This window comes from Plasmodium vinckei, assembly GCF_900681995.1.
Source record: "Plasmodium vinckei vinckei genome assembly, chromosome: PVVCY_14".
Lineage (NCBI taxonomy): Eukaryota > Apicomplexa > Aconoidasida > Haemosporida > Plasmodiidae > Plasmodium > Plasmodium vinckei.
Genome location: NC_051306.1, coordinates 1,434,058 through 1,458,265, shown reverse-complemented (window position 1 = coordinate 1,458,265; position 24,208 = coordinate 1,434,058). Strand labels below are relative to the sequence as shown.

At 22.8% G+C, this 24,208-nt stretch overlaps 5 protein-coding genes across 5 annotated transcripts; 3 read left to right on the top strand and 2 right to left on the bottom strand.

Annotated features, from left to right (window-relative positions):
• Positions 1 to 294: 294 nt before the first annotated feature.
• On the top strand, positions 295 to 993 carry PVVCY_1404090 (50S ribosomal protein L24, putative; the record flags this gene model as incomplete). Its single annotated transcript, XM_008624622.1, has 1 exon — positions 295 to 993. The coding sequence occupies one exon, from the start codon at positions 295 to 297 to the stop codon at positions 991 to 993; it is 699 nt and encodes a 232-aa protein (XP_008622844.1).
• Positions 994 to 1,368: 375 nt separating this feature from the next.
• On the bottom strand, positions 1,369 to 2,325 carry PVVCY_1404080 (mitochondrial carrier protein, putative; the record flags this gene model as incomplete). The annotated part of the gene is made up of 1 exon (XM_008624623.1): positions 1,369 to 2,325. One exon carries the CDS (start codon positions 2,323 to 2,325, stop codon positions 1,369 to 1,371), a length of 957 nt encoding a protein of 318 aa, XP_008622845.1.
• A 1,213-nt stretch (positions 2,326 to 3,538) lies between these two features.
• PVVCY_1404070 (vacuolar iron transporter, putative) lies at positions 3,539 to 4,457 on the bottom strand (the record flags this gene model as incomplete). The annotated part of the gene is made up of 2 exons (XM_008624624.1): positions 3,539 to 3,658; positions 3,756 to 4,457. 2 exons carry the CDS (start codon positions 4,455 to 4,457, stop codon positions 3,539 to 3,541), a joined length of 822 nt encoding a protein of 273 aa, XP_008622846.1.
• Positions 4,458 to 5,502: 1,045 nt separating this feature from the next.
• PVVCY_1404060 (conserved Plasmodium protein, unknown function) lies at positions 5,503 to 10,238 on the top strand (the record flags this gene model as incomplete). The annotated part of the gene is made up of 2 exons (XM_008624625.1): positions 5,503 to 6,023; positions 6,137 to 10,238. 2 exons carry the CDS (start codon positions 5,503 to 5,505, stop codon positions 10,236 to 10,238), a joined length of 4,623 nt encoding a protein of 1,540 aa, XP_008622847.1.
• A 1,155-nt stretch (positions 10,239 to 11,393) lies between these two features.
• Positions 11,394 to 23,835, top strand: PVVCY_1404050 (conserved Plasmodium protein, unknown function; the record flags this gene model as incomplete). The annotated part of the gene is made up of 4 exons (XM_008624626.1): positions 11,394 to 23,234; positions 23,332 to 23,446; positions 23,568 to 23,647; positions 23,797 to 23,835. The coding sequence occupies 4 exons, from the start codon at positions 11,394 to 11,396 to the stop codon at positions 23,833 to 23,835; spliced, it is 12,075 nt and encodes a 4,024-aa protein (XP_008622848.1).
• Positions 23,836 to 24,208: the final 373 nt, after the last annotated feature.

Genomic DNA, 24,208 nt, shown 5'->3' with positions numbered 1-24,208 from the left:
TCATATGGGTATAATAAGGTTTGCCCGCAATAATAAAAATATAAAATTGTAAAAAAATATATATATATTATAAATTACTGACTATATTTCATTTAATTTTTGCTTTGCTTATTTTTTTAGATTGAAAAATATATAAATTACATAATCTACAAAATAAATGACAACACAAAATGAATGTGTTTTTTTTTTGAGGGGAAAGAGAAAAATTACTAAAAATTAAAGGAGAAAGAAAGGGAGAAAAACGGATTGGGAATTTCACTTCTTTTATTGTTTATACAAATAGGTTAATATAAAATGTCAAGATACATTAAATATTTCATGCAAGCAAAGAGACTTGATAAAAGGAAAAGGAAATATCATAAATACGATTTTTTAGAATTAAGTAAAGAATTAAGTATCCCATATCCTTTACGAGAACAAAATCAACCAAAGAGATTAAATCTTTCTTATTATTTAAATATACAAGTTGGGGATTTAGTAAAAGTTTTATATGGCCCAGATAAAGATAAAGAAGGATTAGTACTAAGTATTAATCCTAAAAGAAATACAGTAATTGTTGATGGATGTAATATGAAAAAATCAGCATGGAATGTTATAAATAAAAAAGGAACTATAATTACACAAGAAATGCCAATACATATTACTAATGTCTCTTTATTAGATCCAGTCAATAAAAAACCAACTGTTGTAAAAAGAAGATATATGATGAATGGGGAGTGTGTAAGAATTTCTAAAATATCTGGGTGTGCAATGCCTGAGCCTGTTGATAAAAACCTTTTAAAAGAACAAGATAATTATCAACTTTATATTCAAAAAAAAAAAAGTGGACCACCTATTAAAGATATTTATGCAGAACGGGATAACAAACATTTTAATCTTTTAAAAAAAATTGCTTATCAAATAAAAAGAAAAAGATTTTTCGAAATGAAAAACTTTTTTAACACCCCCAATGAAAACGACAAAAAAAGTAAGGATTTCCTTGAAGTCTTATAAATCATAGGCTACCATCAATTTAAGCTGCCAAAATAGGAGGAGGCAAAGATGGGTATGGTCCTTATCGATTTTTGCCCTCTCCACAGTGCAATAAAAAGTGAAAAAAGTAAAAAAATTAATTAAAAATTGCTAAAATTCGCAATGTTCACTATTTTGCGAGTATTTTTTTGTGCTTAAAGTTTTTTCATGCTCTTAAACTCTATGGCGTTATGACGTTGTAACGCAATAAAATTAAATACACGTTTTTTTTAAGTAAATACAAATATAATAATAAAAAAATGAAAAAATGAAAAAAATTAACCTAGCCAAGGCATATATTACACACATTCGTGTAACCTATGCAAAGCAATACGCAATTAAAGTCAAAAAAAAAAACTAAAAATAATTATTCAATATTTTAATGCCAGTCACCATAAATAGTGTTTGCCAAATACAAAGAAAACAACGAGGTATGACACCTTTGTATAAATATAATATTCCACCTTCTTTATATAAATTTATAAATGATTGTGTAAAACTTAATTTAATATTTTTATTTGCATTACTTTGCATATAAACTCGAATGACATCAAACGGATTATTCCATACTGATAATGACCCACCTATAATACCACAAATAATTTCTTCGCTTGTATTTAATTCATTATTATTTTTTTGATTTGAATTTAAATTATTTGGACTAGATATATCACATATTTTGAGATTTTCTGGTGTTTTTCCATTCCCTTTTATAATATTTTCTACATTATTATATTCTTTTTCAATTTTTTTTTGTTTTCTACTAATATACATATTTCTTACCCATTCGGTAATTCCTTGCCTACTAGCCCAATTTGTTCCTTGTCTTAAGCACATAGCAGAGTTTCCTTTATATAATGTTGAAATACCAGAGTGCTTAAAAATAGATATAAGTTTTTCTTTATAATTAATATTTTTATCAATACTTGCTGTTATAAAAAATGTACATGGTGTCATAACTAATGATTGACATATACCTCCACAAGCTCCACCTACAAATCCACTAATAGTACTATTAACATTTAAATCGTTCAAAATTTTTATTGTTCTTTCTTTTGATAATAATAATACTGCACCTTTAGTACTACTTTCTACTAACTTAGCATAAAACCCTCCATAAAATTGTCCAATCCCTTTATTATAAATATTTTGAAATGAACTAATTGTATTCTCATTCCGATAAATACACATACGTGTTTTCCAAACTTCTAAAGGTAAACCTAAACTTGCTGTTTCTAGGCAATGTAAAATTGACCCACTTATTAAATTTCTATATGCTCCACTTTTTATTACTCCTTCATTTTTTTCTTCCATTATTCTATATTTAAAGGCATGGGAAAAAACAAAATAACTATTATTGGAATGAAGGGCCTTATTATATTATGACCTGTCAGGAACAAAAAAGATAGTCACACCATGCATACTCATTTAGTACGTGCTAAAAACTGGTGGGCTTATTCCAACCCGTTTAAAGATAGAAAACACGAAAAAATTTTGAAAAAAAATGATAAAATATGGGTAAGCTTTATACAGCGAATGAAGCAACCAGGTTACGGATAAAAGGAAATAAAACAATTTAATATATAGAAATTAAAAATAAAAAAAAATTATAAATCTAGTAAATATATATATAACATATTTATAAGTTATTCTGATAATTTTCGCATGTAGAAAGAGTATTTCCCCCTTTTACGAAAATGTACTTTTTTTTTAATACAAAAAATGGCATAAACTATAATTAAAAAAAAAAAAATTACAACGTCACTACCATTTATTTTATAATTTTCTTGAATATATAAATCATATTTTGTATAAATAATGTCATATTATTTATTAAGAATTTATAAATTTATAATAAATTTAAAATTTTCAGTTTCTCTCCATATATATTTTTATAATTCAACTATCTTGCCAATAAACTGTGTATTAATATTTTCTCGTAAAATATGAACATAATTTTTCTTTCCTATTTATACAATATACACTTTTTTTTGGTGATTTATTTTTGTCTCCTTTTTAATGTAAATTATTCTTAAGATTGTAACAAAATTTAGAGAAAAATGTTAAGGGAAATAAATTTATAGAGTTAATTAAATAATCATTGGCATATGCCCAAATGGGAACATAACATAATGTAGATATTGTGTAATATAATGTAAATATAATGTAATATAGTGTAAATAAATATAGTCTAAATACATTGTAAATATGCGATGAACTTATTATTGTGCTATGAAAATAAGTGTATATTTATTATGCATGCTCATGACGCCATTTTAATAAAACAAAATCATTAAAAATGTTAGGATAATTAGGATAAAAAATAAAGCACTGAAATACATAAAATGAGATAATTTAAAAAAGTTGGTAACGAAATATTAAAAACGAATTATTTTTTGTGCTGGTTTTCAATTAGTTCGGCATCCATTCGCATATGGAATTACAAATGTGTATGTATACATATATATAGAGAGAGAGTTTTATGTAATATAATAGGTAACAATGTCCAATACAAACTCTTAAATTCTTAATCCCCTGTGTTTGTCTTAAGCAAAACACCAAATAAAAATGGAAGCATTCCAGCAATCGACCCATTTAGAACCATACTAAGGGCGCACACAATTGGCTTTTGAGTGGTAAACTGGGACTGCAAATAAAAAAAAGAAAAAAAAATGTAGCAAACAAAGTAGTGAGTAAAATACTGAATAAATAGTGGCTAATAAACCATGTGTTGAAAGCCTTACCTTGAATAAGCCCAAAATGAACAAAGTAATAAGGGTTGATATAAAAACAACGGCAAATGAAGCAGTGTAATTTGCTGCACCAAAAAACATATTGTAAAGTACATAGGAAAATAATGGTATCATACCAAAAAAACAAAAACTTAAAAACATTAAAATTCCTTTTTTGAGTGCTTCACTTTTATCTTCATTAGTTAATATAAGACCTAATTCTTCTGACATCATATGTTCTAAAAAAAAATTTTTATTTCTAAAAGTTATTTCTACTAAATTTTTTGCATCCTTACTATCAAATTTATATTTATTAATATAAATATCAATCATTTCTTGTTTTTCTTCTGTTGGGCAATTTTCTATTTCCCATTCTTCTCTTTGTCTTTCTGCTGCCATAAAATCTATTTGTGCTGTTGAACTAGTATATTCACTAAACCCCATAGAAATGGCATTTGCAAATAAATTACCAACACCAATAATTATGACTTGTGCAGGTGTTATATTAGCACCCACACAACCGGAAACAATTGCAAAAATTGTAATTATTCCATCTAAACTTCCAAATATGATCGTTTTTAAATGATCTTTATCAAGACTATGTTGCTCATCATGCTTATCTAAACTATGATAATGACTATGAACTTCTTTGCATTTTTCAATATCCCTTTCATAATATGCCTTTCTGGCATCAATTGTCTTTTGCTTACCCATTTTTTAATTTTATTATTGCCGGTCAGGTAAAAAATAAGTACATATGTGTATATTTTTGCTATCTTTCCTTTTGTTGTATAAATCAATTTACATACCCCCACACTTGCATGTATGTAATTATATTTATATATTCATATATAAATTAGTTTAAAAAAATGTATAACATTATCATGCTTCTCAAATAGCCCTACTCATTATCATTTAAAAAAAAAGTTTTAATATAAAATGTATATATAGATATATTATTTTTATTGATTAGTGAAAAACAAAAGTAATAAGAATTGCCCTCTTTGATAAAAAAAAAAATATTAATATAAGCTCATATTAAAAAATTGTATAAATATAGAAATTTATTATTCCCCCTTTTATTATACCGCATAATGAAAATAGGGAAAAAATTCTCTTTCTAATTTTGGATAAAATTTAATATATAAATAAAAATGAATATAAATTTATTTCTCTAATTTATGTTTTTTATATGATGAAAGATAAACTATTTATAGTATATTTTTTTTCGCTCTAATTTTTATTGCCTTCAAAAATTTACTACACACATAAAATAATTTACGACAAAACCCATGCTTAGGGATATTTATTTTATTTTTTGTTTTAATATAGCAACTTTATTTTTTAATCCCTCTTTTTATTGTTAATTAGTAATGCCATTTCTTTATAAAATTACGGCATTTTCCTCGATTTATCCTAGCTCACTGAGAGTAGAATATCAATTAAGTTATTCTTTGGTGGTGGGTGAAGGCTATATGAAAATAAGCAAATAAGCAAATAAACATATGTATAAATATGTACATATTTGTTTTTCCGTTTTTTACAAAAGAATAAGCTTCATCATGCAGCATGATATAAAACTGTTTTTGTTTCATTTTTTTTAATTATTCAATATTTCTCCACCACTTGCCACAGTTTAAGCCCATTATTGTCAAAGTAGCACATAACACCCAACAAACAGACACAGAAATAGAGAAAAAAAAACGAGCAAAACGAGTGATGCACATGCTTATGTATCAGATTTGTGAATTCGTGCACAATGATAGAGAATAATGGTGAGAAAAAGCCAGAAAATAATGAAAACGTAATCGTAGAGAATTTGGAAAATAATGAAGATTATTTTATCGAAAATTCAAATGATATAAACAATGTAATAAGTAATGATAATGAGAAAAATGATGGGATAGGAAAAAATGTAAAGAGAGATATGGGGAAAGATGAAAATAAGAGAGATCTTATATTTTCTTCAATTCTTCGATATAAAAAATATTTAACAAAAAAAGGTAATAATTATTTCGAGTTCAATCAGACAAATTTACAAATAAATGAAAATGAAATGTTGATACATAATAGTAACTTCTTTCATTTATTTGATATAAAGACTATTTTTTTCCCTCATATTTTTTTAAATGTCAATTCACATATTAATATAAATATTTCAGACTATTTAAATTATATTAAAAAATATTCAAACATATGTGATACACAAAAAAATATTGAATATAGCTCAAGGCAAGAATTCGTATTGGAAGCAATTGAAAATGTAGAACATGTTGAAGTGTAAGTTTTCCATTCACATTTTCCATACTGCATTTATTTTACACTTTGTAATGCTTCTAACAATTTTATGATATATTTCTTTTTTGACTTTTTTCATTTTTCTACTTTTACAGCTTCAAAAATGTGACACTACTGAACAGTCTATTCCTCACATTGAACCCCAAAATTTCCGAACAATTGAAAACTCATTTTGATAGTATACACAAAATTAATTCAAGTGATTTAGTTTTTGTACAAACAAATCGAAAAAACGACATGATACTAGGCTATATTAAAGATAGCAAATATAATTTAATTTTTGAAGTATTTAATTTTAAAAAATTCTTTGAAGAATTCTATAATGATGATATATATATTGATATATTTGAAATAAATAAAAAACAAATAGATCAACATGATTTTATTAAAAAAAATGAAAATGGAAAAATATATTTAAAAGACCTAAAAATAAATGAAAAAAACAAAATACACACAAAAAGTGATATATTTAAAAAAAAATACTCCCATTCTGTGTATCAATATGATTATTACTTTTTAAAAAAATCAATCATAGAATGTTTATATTTAAAGGATGCGAAAATGTGTGAGGAAGGAAGGGGGAAATATATATTATCCTTAAATCTGTGCTTAAAATATATTAAGGATCATTTATTCGTAATGGTATTATATAGTTATGATGACACAGCAGGAAATGATACTAACTTTGGCAAAAATAAAAAAGAAGAGTATGTTAATAATCATTGTGATAATAATAATAGAAACAATTTTGATAGTTGCGAAAAAAACATCCTCCAATTTGAAGATCTGATCATGTACAATAATCAGTTTGATCTAAATAAGGTTGACAAGAACTTATTCAAAAGAAACACATTTTTTGTTAATAATTTATGTTACCCATTACAATGTAAAATTTTAGGCATTATTTCGTTTACTAATTTGTGCCCAGGTGATTATATACGGAATATTTATTTCTCAAAATTAAAAAAATATATTTACAATTTAAAAAATGAATATAAGTTTAATTTATATTGTCTTTCCAATGATGGTGTTTTATACACATTTGATTGTCTTTTAGAATTTCAAAATATATATACCGAAGAAAATTTTAAATTTGATATAAAGAAATATTACAATTTTCAAATAAATAAGCAATGTTCATGTACCAAAATAAATGTCATAAATTTTAGTTCAAAATATTTGTATTCTATATCTTTTATAAACAATATAATCCCCCCTACAAATGTTTATACAAAAAATTATGACCACCATGTGGATAATTCCAATTATGTTCAGAAAAAAAAAACTAGCTGTTCATACGATTTTGCAAAAGAATGCAATGAAAATATATTTATGGAGTGTGATGAGAGGGTAAAAAAAATTGTAGATTTAAAATCGAACACATATGATGATAAAATACATTCAAAAAGTAGTCGTTCCCTATATCATACTAATTCTACATGTAAAAATAAAAAATATAGCTATTTTTTGGAAATTTTAAAAAATCAAAACGACATGAACAGTCAGGTAATAAAATGCAAATATAAATTTATTGTCATTACAGCGAAATATGATATATTTATAATAACACTAAAAAAAGAGAAAAAAAAAAAACACACACAAAATGATAATACTAATAAAGAAATAGTGAATTTTTCCTCTACTAATAATAACAATAAAAATAATGTTATATGTAGAATTGTCATAAATAAATATAATTTTGAAAAATATAATGAAATTAAATGTAAAAATAAAAGTTGTGTATTATTTGAATTAATATGTTTTTATAAAAATGGCTATATAAAAAAATATAATTATATATGTACATATAAAAATGATGATTTTGAATTTTATTTATTTGAAAACGAACAAATTAAAAATTCAAGTATTGCTAAGAAACAATTTTTTGTACCAACACTTTTTTCCTTTAATGATGAAATTATAAAAAAGAAAAAGGACGTAGAAAATGAAGATGGAAAAAATAATAGTCTTAATATATATAACACATCCATAAGTCTTTATAAAAGTCTAATTTATTTATATTATGAAGAAAAGAAATATGAAAATATTAGTATGTCAATAAATGATCAATGTCTCACAATTAATTATGTTAAAGCCTTTAGTAAATGGTTTAAAAAAATATACAAGTTTGTGTATAAAAGACATGTGTGTCAATGTACCGAAGATTGTATTATGCCTGGTCAAATTGGCAAATCTACCAATTATTATGATAATAATTTTCATCAAGGAGATACTAATAATGGCAACTTATGTAATAATCATAGCATAGAGAAGAATAAAAATGAAACAAGCTCTGCACACAACATTGGTAACAGTTCCTTATGTTTAAACATGCTTGTTAAAAAAGAAAGTAAAACATTTTTTTGGGAATATAAATATATTTTATTCGGATTTTATGATATATTTTTAATTAATGAGAAAAATAATTTATCCCATGTAAATGATGAGAGAAAAAATACTGACAAAAAAACCTTAAAAAATTCTTACGATGCACATAGTCATTTTAATTTTATAAATATTGTAAAGGAATATTTTTCCTATGATAATATTATAACATGTATAAACAGTTTACCACAAAATTTAAGCATGAAAAAAAAAAAAATTAAACTAAATTTTTATTATTTTATAAATTTTATAAATTTTTTACAAAATAATTATATACATGAATATGGAAGTGTATTTCATTTAGTATTTAATCAGCTGAATGAAAAAAAAAAAGAAAAAGAAAACAAAATAGACAACATCACTTCCAGTGATTGCAACAGTTGTGAATTGTGTGCAGATTGTGTTTTGAAAAAATATTGCCAATTCATTGATATACGAAAATATTGTTCTATTTTATTTTCCTTTTTTATTCATATGTATAATTTTTGTTTGAAGGGAAATGGATTAAATAACGACGCATTTATTTCACATATCACATATTTTTTAATAAATAAAAATACAAAAATAAATAAAAAAAGGTATAGGTACTTACACCAAAAGGAGGAAGCAATAAAAGGAGTAATCAATAAAGTTGATAATGTATCCCCTAATATTCTTAATAAAAATTCAATCACATTAAATGAGGATAAGCATGAATGTATAAATAATGAATATGAAGTACGTGAAAATGATCATACAAAAAAAGAGACAAATACTATGTTCAGCTTAGAAAATAATAAAATGAAAAATATAAATGAGGAACAATTTGAAAAAAAAAATAAAAAAGAAATTGAAATCGAAAATTTATTAACAAATTTTATAACATTAAAAAAGTTTTTGTATTATATAAATAAAGTGAATAAATATCTCAACGCGATTTATAGTATAGCAACATTGGATTGTGGAAATAAGGGTGAAAAAAAAAATAAAAATAACAATAGTAATGACAGTAGCAATGACCTACTTTCTTATGTCTATGTGAATATAGCAATATGCCAAGTCCTATATACAATGATGCACACTTTAAGAATAAATAATACTAACACATATGTAAATTCAAATTATAATTTAAAAAAAAATAATATGGATTATTTTTATTTGTTGATATTGCTTAATTTTTATACTTTGTTTAGTATTTTACTAACACAAGCACAAAATGTTTTAAAATGTAATACTAATGAGAACAGCAAAAATATAGAACAAAGAACAATTGGGGATAAGAAGTTTATTGAAAAAGATTTATTAATCCATTTTTATAATGAACTATATGAAAATAATAAAAAGTTAGAAGACCAATTTATGTGTGCAAATAGTGTAGAAATAAAAAATGAGGATTTTCAAAAATATTTAAATTTAATATATAAATTATTTATAACTATTATAAACAAAATTAATATTGATGATAAGCTTATTGAAAAAATATATTTTAAAATTAATTGTTGTCTATGTGATAATATTAGCTTATCGAATTTATATAATAATTATTATATATGTGAAAAAAAACATATTTTTAATAAATGTATGATAACATTTTGTTGTATATATAAAAATTGTCTAATATTACCAAATATCATTATTTTTGAAAATATACATAAAAATAATATATATAATCAGGATAATAATATCATAAAATTTAATATAAATTTCCAAATTAGTAATATTTATTTTTGTCCATTTTGTCATTATTTTATTACAACAGACAATCAAATTTTCAAGCATATATTTATTTTTGATCAATGCCCTTTTTGTAGCACTCCCTTAGCTAATTTATAATAATACTTTCTCTATCCTACATTATGTTATTTATTCCAACACATATGCACATGTATTATATATGAAGTATGATTATGCTTTGTTTAATTTTTTTTCATATTAATTTATATGATAATGAATTATTATTTTAAAATGTTTTTCCATTTGCTGCCATTCTTTTATTGATACTTTTTTTTAATTACATATTTTTTTTTTTTTTAAACTGTCACACTTTTTAACTTGCTATTGTTTAGTATACTCCTCTTGATATTTTATATTTTTCAATTTCATAATTTAAAAAAAAAAAAAACATTGGGCTTTTAATAATTTTTATAATATTTCATATATATTTTTTGTTGTTTTTTTATATCCCTTATTATGCGGCTTTAAAACATTATAAATATGTTACCTACATATATAGTGTAATTATTAAGGCAAAACAAAAAATATATGATTTAAATTTTATAAATAATGCCATATTAAATTATGTATTATATGGCCCATTAACATTTTTGTGTCACATTACCTCAAGAATTATATACCGAATGAAAAGGCGTAATATTTTCATGCTGTTTTATTCTCTCCATATTTTTGCACAATTTTTATCATTTTTTAAGTATACCTTTTTAATATTTGATTATTTGTTTTTAAATTTAACACTTATGTGAAATATACACTATATGTAGGCATATCATATAGTAATACTTATTTTTAGCCAACTAGTTTTTTCAATTTTGTAATAGAAATTCATAGAAATATTTACACTCTCTATAATTAAAATTTTTTATTCATATTAAATTTCATTTTTTTTTTCCATATTTTTAAAGTATTAGTAATTTTTTTGAAACACACACATTAACAAGGTTATGTGTATTCATAGGCCAACTGCTTGTACATACTACAGGTTAGTAAAAAAAACAGTTGGTTGACATAATTAGATTAATTTAAAACAACAAAATAATCATTAATATAATTTAAAAATAAAATAATTGATTGTTTTATATAAACAATGGTTAGTATATAAAATATTTTTTTGGACATGCAAAAAAAAAACAAAATTATAAAATGTAGGGAAACGTAATTTTGTATATAAAATAGGATATAAGGATGTTATATAAATATTTATTGTAAATTTGTAATATAGTTACATATTCAATTTTTAGATAATAAAAAAAAATGGTTGATAGAAAATGTGAGGTTTGTGGATCTACCTCCTTTAGAGTTGAAGATGGGGCATTCGTGTGTAACGATTGTAATTATGTAAATGAAGGAATACAAGAATACTTTGACGATGAATTTGAAATTAAAGATAATAAAATAGGTGTCGAAGATAAATATTTTGAAAAAGATCTATATAATGTAATACAAAAGTTATATAAAGATAAGGATTTAATTATTAATATAACAAAATATATATTAAAAGAAAATGATGAATTTTTTATAAATTTTCAAAAAATTTTATTTGAAATATGTCAATTATTAATATCTAATTATAATTTTCCTATAGTCTTATATAAGGAGGTTAAAAAAATTTGGTTTTATTTACTCGAAGATTGTATAAAAAAATATAACATATATAGACCACCAAATGATAGTAAACATTCTTTACGATGTATATATGAAGTTATGAAATCTAAAACTATAAATAATATATTTAAAAATGTAATAAACGATATAAATATTAATGAAGAAATACGAAGTACAATTAAAAAAATCGGATATAGTAAAACAAATTATTATTTTAATATCCAAAAGGAATATATTAATCAAATTAAACAAATGGCTGAGTTTTATCCAAAAAAAAGTGAAATTAATAGGAAATTTAATATCCGTTTTTTAAAACTATATAAAAAGACATCATTACTTAATAATGAAAATGAAAATAAAAATTCATTTAAAAAACTTGGTGAATTAATAAGTACCTTGAAAAGTAATAAAATAAAAAATGATCCAGATCTTCTGAAAGAAAACGAGCCAAAAAAAAACAAACTTATAGAAAGTTATAAAGACAATGAATATGCATACCAAAATGATTACACATTTAATAATAGTGAAAATATACTAAACCAATTTGTAGATAAAAATGATTTTTTATATAATTCGGATGAATTTTTAAAACAAGAGAGTTTGAATTTGTTTCAAAATTTTACTGACCAAATGGAAGAAGAAGAAAGAGAAGAGAACCTAAAATATGAGCAAGAAAATATTTCGCAATTTGAAAATAAAAAAAATAATAATCTCGATGAAAGTTATCCTATTTTAGATAATGAAAGAATGTATCATTTTTGTTCTTCGAATTTTATCAATAAATTATTGCAAAATAAAAATTTATTAAAACCACATGGAAAAAAAGATACGATAAAATACATGAACAGATCAACAAATTATAATAAGCCTATAGGAATTATATATCAACATGATTTTTTATACTATTTTATTGAAGAGTTGAAAAAAAAAGCAGGCATCGAACACTTGTCTTATTACGACATATTGCAAACGTTTAAAGGGAATTACGATAAAATTGTTTCTGACTTTATAAAGGAAGAAAATGAAAAAAACACCTCGAAGAGGTATCCTACTGAAGAACAATTAAATGAGCTCTTTCCACTGATGAACGATAAAAAGGGATTTGAAAATGAGGAAGATCTTAAAATTAAAGAAAATTATGAACAACTTGCACCGTTTGATGAGTCTAAAATATATGACAATATAGAAGAAATCGAAATAAAAAGTGAATTCAAATATAGTGATAGTTTTGGTGAACTTGCTAATGTAAGTAGTTACCAAAATAAATTTGATCTATTAGATATAAATAAAGAAATTGATAATGTAAGTAATTGGGGTAGTAGTGGAAAAACAGAGTCCTATTCAAAATGGAATAATTTCAATCATAAAAATGAAAATGCAAAAATAAATGAACATGGAAAGAATAAAAATAAAATAAATGAAAAAATTAAGATCGAAAATATTTTTGAAAAATATAAAAATTATATAACATTAAAAAAAGGTGCACCAAAAAATAATATTGAAACAAAAGTTGAAATGATAGAAAATATATTTAGTGATAAAGATAGTCAATCATATATATCTAATAAAGAGATAAATCTTATTGAAGAACAATACAATAAAAAACAAAATGTATTAAGTAATACATTTGAAAATTTGGATTCTTATAGTTTAGAAGGAAGTAGCATTTTGCAACTTCCAAATGATGAGGTATCAAAAGGGGATGGAAGTGTTGACTTTGAAAAAATAGAAGTATATATGGAAGAAGAAGACGGTGAAAAAAATAAGGAAGAATTTACCCCATTTTTAAAAATCGATGAAGAAAAAAAAAGTGATGAATATGGAGACGAATTCCAAAGCATGACAAAAAAGCAAAACCATAACGAAATAGACAATGATTTAAAAGAAAACAAGACAGAAAATACGATGAAAAACATGAGCATATATGATAAGCTTGAATGGGTAAATAATTTAAAAAAAGAAAAATTAAAAAAATTGTCAAACCAAAATAGGGAAATAACAAATGATAGTTACTATAATGGAGTGATCAAAAAAATAGACAAGTCAATAAAAAAAGTAAAAACATTTATAGAAGAAAATATAAATATTGAAAAGTTAGATGATAATAAAATATATGTAAATGAAAATCTGTTATTAGATACATATATATTTGAAGGAATATATAAAAAAAATTTATATATATCAAGTATTAAAAAATTTAGAAATATAACAATAAGATATATATATAATGAATATATAAATTATTTTTTAAATAAATATAAAGAATATATGGATGATAATGAAGAATATAAATATTGTTATAATTTTACATTTGAATTAATATTATATATTTTATATTATTCATTTAAAAGATTAAATATATATTGTTTACCTCATAATATGAAATATTTTGTAAATTCAGATAATTTTGATTTATATCATATTTTTAATAACACATCTGAAAATTTTTATAAATTATTTAAAGAATTAGACACAGTTAATTTCCCATTAAAAAATTCCTATTTTTCAGAGATAAAAAAATGTTTTTTTACTAGGACTCTAAAATATGAAATTCCATTTTTATGTATACATCCGAATGAGCAGGTTTACTCACTAAATGATGATGTTGTAGGAGATGACATTGTAGAAGATGACGATATAATTTTTGGTGATACATCAGTTTATAATAAAATTGAGGATAACATTATAAGTAGTTCTCCATTTGTTAGTCATAATTATGATGTTAATAATTTACAAATTTATGAAACTGTTGGGTTAAATAAAATTTTTCGTAAAACTAACACATATACAATCAATAGTAACATAAAAAAAAAATGGTCAAAGATGTTAAATAAATTTAATGGATATTTTCTTACAAAATTATATTCTTTAATAAATGATTTATTATTTGTTTTTAATCTACCAAATAAAGTACAAATATATTCTATAAAAATTTTAAATATTATTATATTTAGATATAGATTTTTTAAATTTTTATATAATATATATTGTAATAAATATGATGATATGCACATACAATTAAATAATTACTATAGCTACAATCATATTTATATTGATTGTTTAAAATATTATCCAAAAAATATTGGAACTAATTATTCAACTAGTCCTATATATAAATATATTAAATATTTAAAAAGAAAAGAATTCTATATAAAAAAAATTTATATTGAAACTAAGAAATATATTAATCAAAAAGACGGAACTATTAATTATCAAGTATATAATAAAATTAACTATTTTTATAGACAAAAATTTTATTACACTTTTTGTAATGTAAATTATCATATTGATTTTAAAAAATCAGAACTTTATAAAATAGCAGCAGGATGTGTAATAACTGCTTGTAAATTATATTACCCATTCTTTATCAACGATTTTTATGATTATCAAAATTTGTATATCCCAGATAAGTTTCAAGCATTCCATATGGTCAACCATCATAATTGTCATCGCCAAGAAAATGTAAATTTGCACAATCATAAAACATATCCTAAAGAAAAGGGTGGCCAAAAAGGTAGCCAATTTTATACGACAAAAATTGAGCGGTTACTGAAAAGGGCTGACCAAGAAAAAAAAAGTAAAAAAAGCAAAAAAAATGAAAAAAAAAATAAGCTGGATACATATCTATGCCAAACTATGAACCCCTTTGAAAAAAAGAGAAAAAGTTATAAGGATGGTAAAAATTGTAAAGAGGAAAAAATTCGAAAGATAACTAGCCATACTTACAAAGACGAAATAGTGCCAAACAATTTAGAGATATCCCAAGACAGCAAAGAAGAGAAATGCTACTCAACTAATAGTCTTAATTGTGGTAGTCAGATTGGGGATATCTACAGTGTCGAGCCAAATGAATTAAATGAATGCCAATCAGTATGTCTTCCCTTGTTAAGTGACAATGACAAAAATAGTGAACCTAGTGACCATGACCCAAATGAATCTTTTTATGTTGACCTATTAAGTGAGAAGGAGAATAGCCATTTCGTGCCTTACTTAAATAAGGAAGTAAAAAAGAGTGAAATAAATATCCTTGATGATTTTTATGATGATAATTATACCGATGATTGTATTTATGATTTAGTGAGTTATGGGAATAAAATAGACACTAGTTCAATCTTGTTAGATGGGAAAAAAAATCAAGACAAAAAAATGAAAAAAAAATTAAATAGATTAAAAATACGAGAAATATATTTTAAATCTACAAAAGAAAATACTATATCCTACTATGTTTCAGTCCCTAAAATCATAAATTTGTATTTTAATTATAAAAAATGTCTTACCGTTGATACATATAAAAATTTTATAAATAAAGAAATTTCTTTATCAGATTGTGATGTTAATTTATCTGATGAAATATATCATAATGAGGGTAAAAATTTTGAACAAAGCATTTATAAAAAGCTATTCATAAAAAAATTCCCTAAAAAATATCTTAAAAAAGAAAAAAGTATTCATTCACAAAAATTATTAATTAATCAAATGATCAATGATGAATTATATAAAAATTATATAATTAAATATAATTCTTTTACAAATTTAAACCAAATAAATAATAAAAAAAATAAAAAAAATTTTGTTTTTACAAAATTTTGCATTATGGAAAGTGGTAAAAGTTTCGAAGAAATATACTGCACAGATTCTAAAAACCCTGAACCCTCTAAAGATCTAGAAAGGGTTGAACAGATCAAAACAAAAATATTTCCTTTTTTTTTAGCTAATTATTATCCTCATCCTTTCAATTATTTTTCTATAAATATGCAAACCATTTGTTTTTGTAATTTAATAAATCAAATAGAGAATGATAACTTGTTTTTGTTAAGTAAGAAAAGAAGCCCAAAATGGGAAGTCCTTTGTGAATTATTTAAAAATAAAAATAAAAATACTTATTCTCTTTTTTTGCAACAATTTTATGAAGACATGGAAATTGTTGAGAGCAAAAGCCCCAATGCTTTTATCTCTAAAAACAGTGGTAGTGAAATAATTGAAATATTAGACACACCAATGCTAAGTAGAAATGGTGTAATTACAGTGCCTGATGATTCAAACCAGCCACTGAATATTTCGATTACTAATGAGCAATTGAATGATACGATTTTGTTAGAAGATCTCACAAATTCAAAAGGAAAGAAAAGAAGGGGAAAGAAAAGGGAAAAAAAAACAGTAGCAACACAAAATGAAGATGACAAAATTTTGAAAAAAAAAAAAAACACACAGGATATAGACAACCATTTTAATGGAATTCCCCACGATGAAGCTACCAACTTTATAAAGGAAAATAAAATTGGTAAAAAGAATTTGAAAAATATTTATAAACTAATAAGTAATGCGAATAAAGTAAATATAGGAATAGAAGAAAAAAACGACCCAAAAATAGATTACACATATTTAATAAATAAACAAGATTATGAAAAGGCATATTTAATTTATTTAATATTTGAACATAACCTATTAGGTTTGTATTCCTTTCAAATTGAAAGCATTTTTAGTTTTTTTAAATTTTTAATAGAAAGGGTAGATAATATATATCAGCTATATTTGTTGTATTATCAGATAAATAATGTTGTTAATATTTATACAAATTGTGCTAGCTATATTATTAATATGCACAAATATTTTTTATTTATAGTACAGCAAAAAAAAAATATTACTAAAAATAATTTCAATTCATTTTATAGAAATAAATATATTAAAAAAAAAAAAAAACTTATTTATAATATTAAAATGGTTTCTACTATTTTAAAGATTTTTATAAATTTGTATGGAAGTTATAAAGATGTGTCTAAACTTTATTTGGACATGTATGGAAAAAAAAATATTCAAAATGAAAAAGATAACTTAATAAAATTAAAACCAGTGATATATTTTGATGATATACAATTTTTAACAATGGATGTATCAACATATTTAGAAAATTCTACATTATATTCATACAATGCTATAAAATATGGTAACTACCATTTGTCTTATTTGTTTGAAAATTTAAAAGGGATAAAATGTATAAAAAATGAAATTAACAAACAAAATAAATACTTATTAAATAAGCTAAACAATAAAATGAAACAACAATATAAGCAGATAGACAATACTCATGCATTTATATTCCCTCCAGTTTATGGCATAGTACATAATATTGCTATATTAAATATGAATTTTTTTTATATAAATTTTAAGAGAACAATGGAATTAATACAAAATAATTATGACAATTATTTATCAAATTATTATAAAAAATATAATTTTATGAGCAAAGACAATTTTGAAAAAACTCAAATCCTAATCATTGCTACAAAACAAGTTGAAAAAAAAAATAATGAATATATAAATAGAACAATTTGTTTGAAAAAAAAAGTAATGAAGTATTTCCCAACATATATTTCACAATTACATGTGCTTAATAATACAAGAAAAGAAATGCCACACCTGTTTAAATATGGATCAAAATCTATAAACCTAAATAAATATTATTTTTTACATAATGGGACAATAAATGCTATTAAAAAGGTGGTAGAAAAGATGAACAATAAGCATAGTAAAATTTTATACTATAATGTGTTAAAAGAAATAACAAATTGCAAAGAATATAAAATAAAGATGGTAAAAAATAAATGCTTACAAAATGAACATGATAATTTTCATATACTAAATGATTTTGAAGATACAATAAATTATAAGGTTATTAATTATTTTCCATTAAATTTTTTGAAATTTTATAAAAAAATGAAAAAAAAAATAAAAAATACACATTATATATTTCTTTTATATTATTGGAAATTTTGTTCTAATTTGAAAAAAGGAAATCAAATTAATTCTAAAAATGTATTTATTAACGAGAAAATAGCAAAACTTATTTACGACATACTATTTTTTTACTCTATAAAAAAAGACAATACAATGGAAGAAAAAAAAGTAGACAAACTTTTAAACAAATATAATGTGCTGGACTATGTAAAATTATTTCGCCATATCTTAAATGTAGAGTTCCAATTAGTTAGCCAAAAAAAGTTATCAAACATGAAAAATGAGAAAAATAAAATCCAGCTAGCCAATTGTTCGATTTATTTTCCAGCTAGCCATACTAAAAAGTGTAGAAAAAAAAATTCTTTCAAAAAAGAAAACCACAAATTAGTAGAGACCTCCAACAATATTAGTGATCATAAACATTTTTCTCAACTTTTTAATTTAAAAACAAATAGAACCAAATGTATATATAATGATATAAGGGTAAAACCTATAAACATATTGAAATATCAAAAAAATTTTATTAATTTTACAAAATGTTTATATAATCCCAAAATGGAGTGGAACGAACATCATTTTAACAAAGTTCTTTTTTTTAAGATGAGTAATGAAGAACTTTTAAATTATAGACTTAGAAAAGGGGAAAGGAAAGGCACATTAATAAAAAATACGAAATTTAAAAAAAAAAAAAAAAAGTATCTCTTAAAGTTAGAACAGTTTTATCAATCTATTATGATATATGATTTTTTGAATAATAACAAGAATATTTTTTTAATAAAAAATATAGATAATTTATATGACCAGCTAAAAAATGGGAATATAAATTTGGGCAAAGACAATCTAAGGAGTCCAAATAAAAATAATGTAATACCAGAAACGGGTAAAAAAAAACGAAGAAAAAAATATGAAAAATATAATAATGATTCAAAAAAAGAGTTTTTAAATTATTTTTCATATATACGATATATAAGAAAAAATTCAAATGAAGATATATCAAATATAAGAGAATGTTATAATATAAATAAATTTCCACATAACTTTGTGTGGAATCGAAATATTGCAAAATCGTTATTTATAAACAATTCAAACAATTATATGACTAACCATATTGCTAGCCATTCTATAAATGATAATAATCAAGACCATCTTAAAACTGAGAAAAATATAGAAAATGTAGAAAATAAAACACGTTATATATTTTACGATTTTGAATGGATACCCTTTTGTCAATCCAAATTATATAATAGATTAAAATATTTACTTTCAAATGTTCCATTAAATTATAAACTATGCAAATTAATAAAAGACAGATGTAGGGAAAGTAGGCATATTTCTCCCAAAAATACAAATGAGTATATTAAAATTATTGATAATTTTATATATGGCTCTAAAAATAATAAAGGAAATAAAAATTTACATGAGACTGATGAATATATGTATATGTCTACAGATGTTGATTCATATAAATCAGATACTGTATATAATATAAAATTATATAAAACCGATTCATATAATAATTTTAAAAAATATATAAAAAAAAATTTAATTAAATTAAAATTAGTTACAAAAGGTAAACCAAATTGTTATATTAATAGATGTGTAGATAATATGAATCAGACAGAAATAAACGATTCTTTATTTCATGATATATGTAAAATTTATTTAAATTTCTATCATAAATTAAATGATTATTTTTATTTAAAAAGTAATAAAAAGGAGAATACTCACTATTACCCAAATGATGATAATGTTATTGATAACAATAATTTTAATATGATCAAACATAAATATGGGCATCATAATAATTTAGGACGCATATTTGAATGGCATAATAATCTCGAAATATATGACCCCCTCTTAGTTTTGAATAATAAACCATATAGAAGCGATAAAAAAAGTAAAAAAAAAAAAACTTGGCTATGCATATATAATGATACATCATATTTAAACCTCAACAATGCCAGTATTTCAGCAGAGATTAGAAAAAAAGATCAAGATGAAAGTACGTTGTTAAATTATAATTTAAATAAAAATGTGCATTTCGAATTTAATAGCAATTTAAATTGTTTCTTATTGCGATTTAAAAATAGTTATATAAAAAATAAAAATAAAAATTTATATATAACTATAAAGGAGAATAAAATACACAAAGTTAAATATGTTCAGAATATTATACAGACAAATAAATATACATATTTTATATTTTCTTGTCTTGTATTTTCAGTATACCAAGCAATAAAAGTAATGTATATATTTTCGTTACAATATTTTCCTTCGTTGTTTTTCAAAACTTTAAACTATTTAAATTATTTAAAAATAGATGACAAGTTTTTCCAATTTTTACAATGTAATGAATATAAAACAATTAACGAAATACTTTATAATTATTATTATATAAAAGATTCAAACAATTTGCTTGACATATTACGATTTAGAGGATATTATGTAAATCCATTTTCATTTTTAGGATCGATTTTTTATATATCTGAGTTAAAAAATATTTCTTTTCATTTTAATTTATATCCATCAAACTATTTCAACACAATCCATAATGTTTGGGGTGCTGAACGAACTATTAATTTAACTACCTTAGCAAAATTAGAAAAGCAATTAAAAAAAAAAGAAAAAAAACGCATAATAAAATGGGGTCAGACTTTTGGTGAAAATACTAACTCGTTAAGTACACAAAAAAAATCAAAAAATATTATCCCCAATAATGCTAAAAATAGTGGTAATATAAATGAGAGTAATCAAAAAAAACAAAGTTTAGAAGAAATAATTAAAGGGCCATATAAAAAAAGAACTAAGACCAAAAAGAATATAAGCAAACTAAATGATAATCGAAATGATTATTATAATAAAATAAGTACTAAAGGGGTTAAGACAAGACAAATATGGAAAAATAAAATCAAACAAAATAAGAATAACTTAAATGAATTATTCTATATCAAGTTTGAAGATGATTTAGAAAATAATATAAAAGATGAAGAAATAGACAACTTTTTTAAAACCCAAAATTATGTCGATAGTGATATTGACATTGATGAGAAAAATGACGTTTCAAATTTAGTTAGTCATGCAAAAGGGTTGAAACGGAGACTTGCAGAAGAAATCCGCATGGCTAATTGCGCCGCTTGGTCAGGTAGAACTATATATAACGTTGCAACTTTGCTAAAGCCAAAAAATAAAAAAAAGAAAAACACACACTATAACGAACAGGCGGAAAAGGAGACCATAGAAATTCCAAATTTTGAAGGTTTTGATGGTTTTGAAAATTCTGATGTTACTGAAAAAATAAGTAAAACAAAAGGGCCTAGTGGGAAAGACAAAAAAAAAGGCTTCAAACATTTGTTAAATAAATATTTCGAAAAAAATATACATAAAAATAATTTTAACAATTATTCAAATGAATCAGAAACAATTAATTTATATAACTTGATCATAAAATTTATAAATAACAAACCTTTACTTAATAATGATTCTATAACATATGAAAAATATATTAAAAAAAATTCTCTCGAAATTAATCATAGCATTTATAAAGAGTTTACAATACATACTAACTATTATATGCCTGAATTTAATATCCATCCTTTGAATAAGTTTATTAACACTTTTTATAATAATAATTTTAAGGCATTATATTTAAATAATCAAAAAATAAAAAGCAAAGAACATATGAGCTTTGATCAGGAGCAAAAAGGGGAATATCCCCAAAATATAACTACCATTTCTAAAACAAGCGACAGCTTGTCGATCATCCCAAATTATGAAAATGAAAAAAGAGCGCATGCTGGAATAGAAGAGGAAGAAAATTATGAAAAATATTCAGACGAAAAGGCGAAGGATGAATATCTAGTCAACGACAATGCATATGATAATATATTGGATCCCCTTCATAACAGCATTGAGAATGATATAATTTCACAAATCGATGATCTAGATCAAATAGAATCAATTAAATATTCAAGTGGTGCGGATCCATTTGATGCTTTGAATGAAATTGATAAAAGTTCAATCAGCAAATCTGATAGAGAGTCTATAAATTTTACAGAAAATGATAAAACTGAAAATAGTGATGAATCGTCCGAATATGCAGATGGTAGCTTATTTGATGAAGAAGAGGAACAAGATGACAAAGATTATATAAGTTACTCATTTTATTTGCATAAACCTGTATATATATATGACGAAGAAAAGGAAATGGAAAAAGCTTTGAGCGACATCGAAACTGGGGAAAGTGAAATTGATCATGGAAAAATGAAGGTCAAAGATGAGATAGCCAAAAAAAATTGGGATACAAGCAAATGGAATAGTAATGTACTTTTGCAAAAGAATAAACAATTTAAGAAAGTTTATAAAAAATTAATTAAAAAAATAGAATATGATAGAAATATTAAAAAAACATGTTATCCATTATATGATAAAAATAATAAATTTTTAATGAGAGATTATAAATGTATAAGACAAGAAAATGTTTGGGAGAATTTTACTAAAAATCATGTAATAAGAGTAGGTAAAAGAAAAGATATATATCATTTATTAAAAGGTCGACATATTCTCATAAACTGCATATCCAATAATTTTTATACATATGACCAAGATGCTAGAACAATAGTTCGTATGTATAAAAGACATAAATTTCTTTTAAAAAATCAAAAACAAAAATATTTTTTAAAAAAATATAAAAATTCTTATCCTTGGACTGGAGAAAATATGTTTATATGTGAAAACGATATCAACAAATATATTGCGGTAAGGATATCCATATATATACTTACAAATGCAAATATTATTATGACAATGTATATATACACATTTATACATGCAAATTGTATTGTTTTCTTTTTAGGCTGCATATGCAACAATTTTATTTCACAAAAATACAACCTACCTCAAAAATTTTAATTATCACCATGCTCGGGAATGTATACCATTATATCGTGACCGAACAGAAAGAGCATTAAGTAAAAATACAAATATAAAAAAATAATTAAAAAAACCTTACTTGTGCATGTATATAAATATGTACACCTTAATATTTATGAACATACATATATAAATATACTAATTTATTCTTAACATTAGATAATCTTCCGACAATGCTATGCTTACTCATAAAAGCCTTTAGCACCTATTTGAACTGCCCCTTTAGGGAATTGATTATAGTAACCACATATATAATATTTTTTTAAAACATTCGTACATAACTATGTACTATACATAATAACAAGTTTAACGTAGCAAAAAAGGAAAATGATCAGTTGCGAATATTAACAATGCACACATTATATTATTTATTTTTTTTTTTTTATAGGTTTTAAAACGTATTGAAAGAACATTTTTATTTTATTAACATTCATAAAAAAAAGCAAAAATATATTACATATGCATAATCTCACAGCACAAAAGTGTAATACAATTTCATATTTTTTTTTTTTTTTTTTTTTTTTTGGTTTTTTTATTTGGCTATTTTAATTTTTTATTAAGCTAGCTTAAAAAATTGTGATGGTGTTATAATATTTTTAACTTTTTTAATTATATAAAATGGTAGCCAAGCAAATAAAACAATTAAGATAACTTTATACCAAAATACAAACGACATAATCTGAATAATGTCGAAATAATTTCTCAGGATAAACATGGAAAAAATGTACATAATAAAAGAGCAAATGTTTGCTGATATCATTAATGGGTGCCTACAAAAAAAAAAAAATAAAAAATTAGGA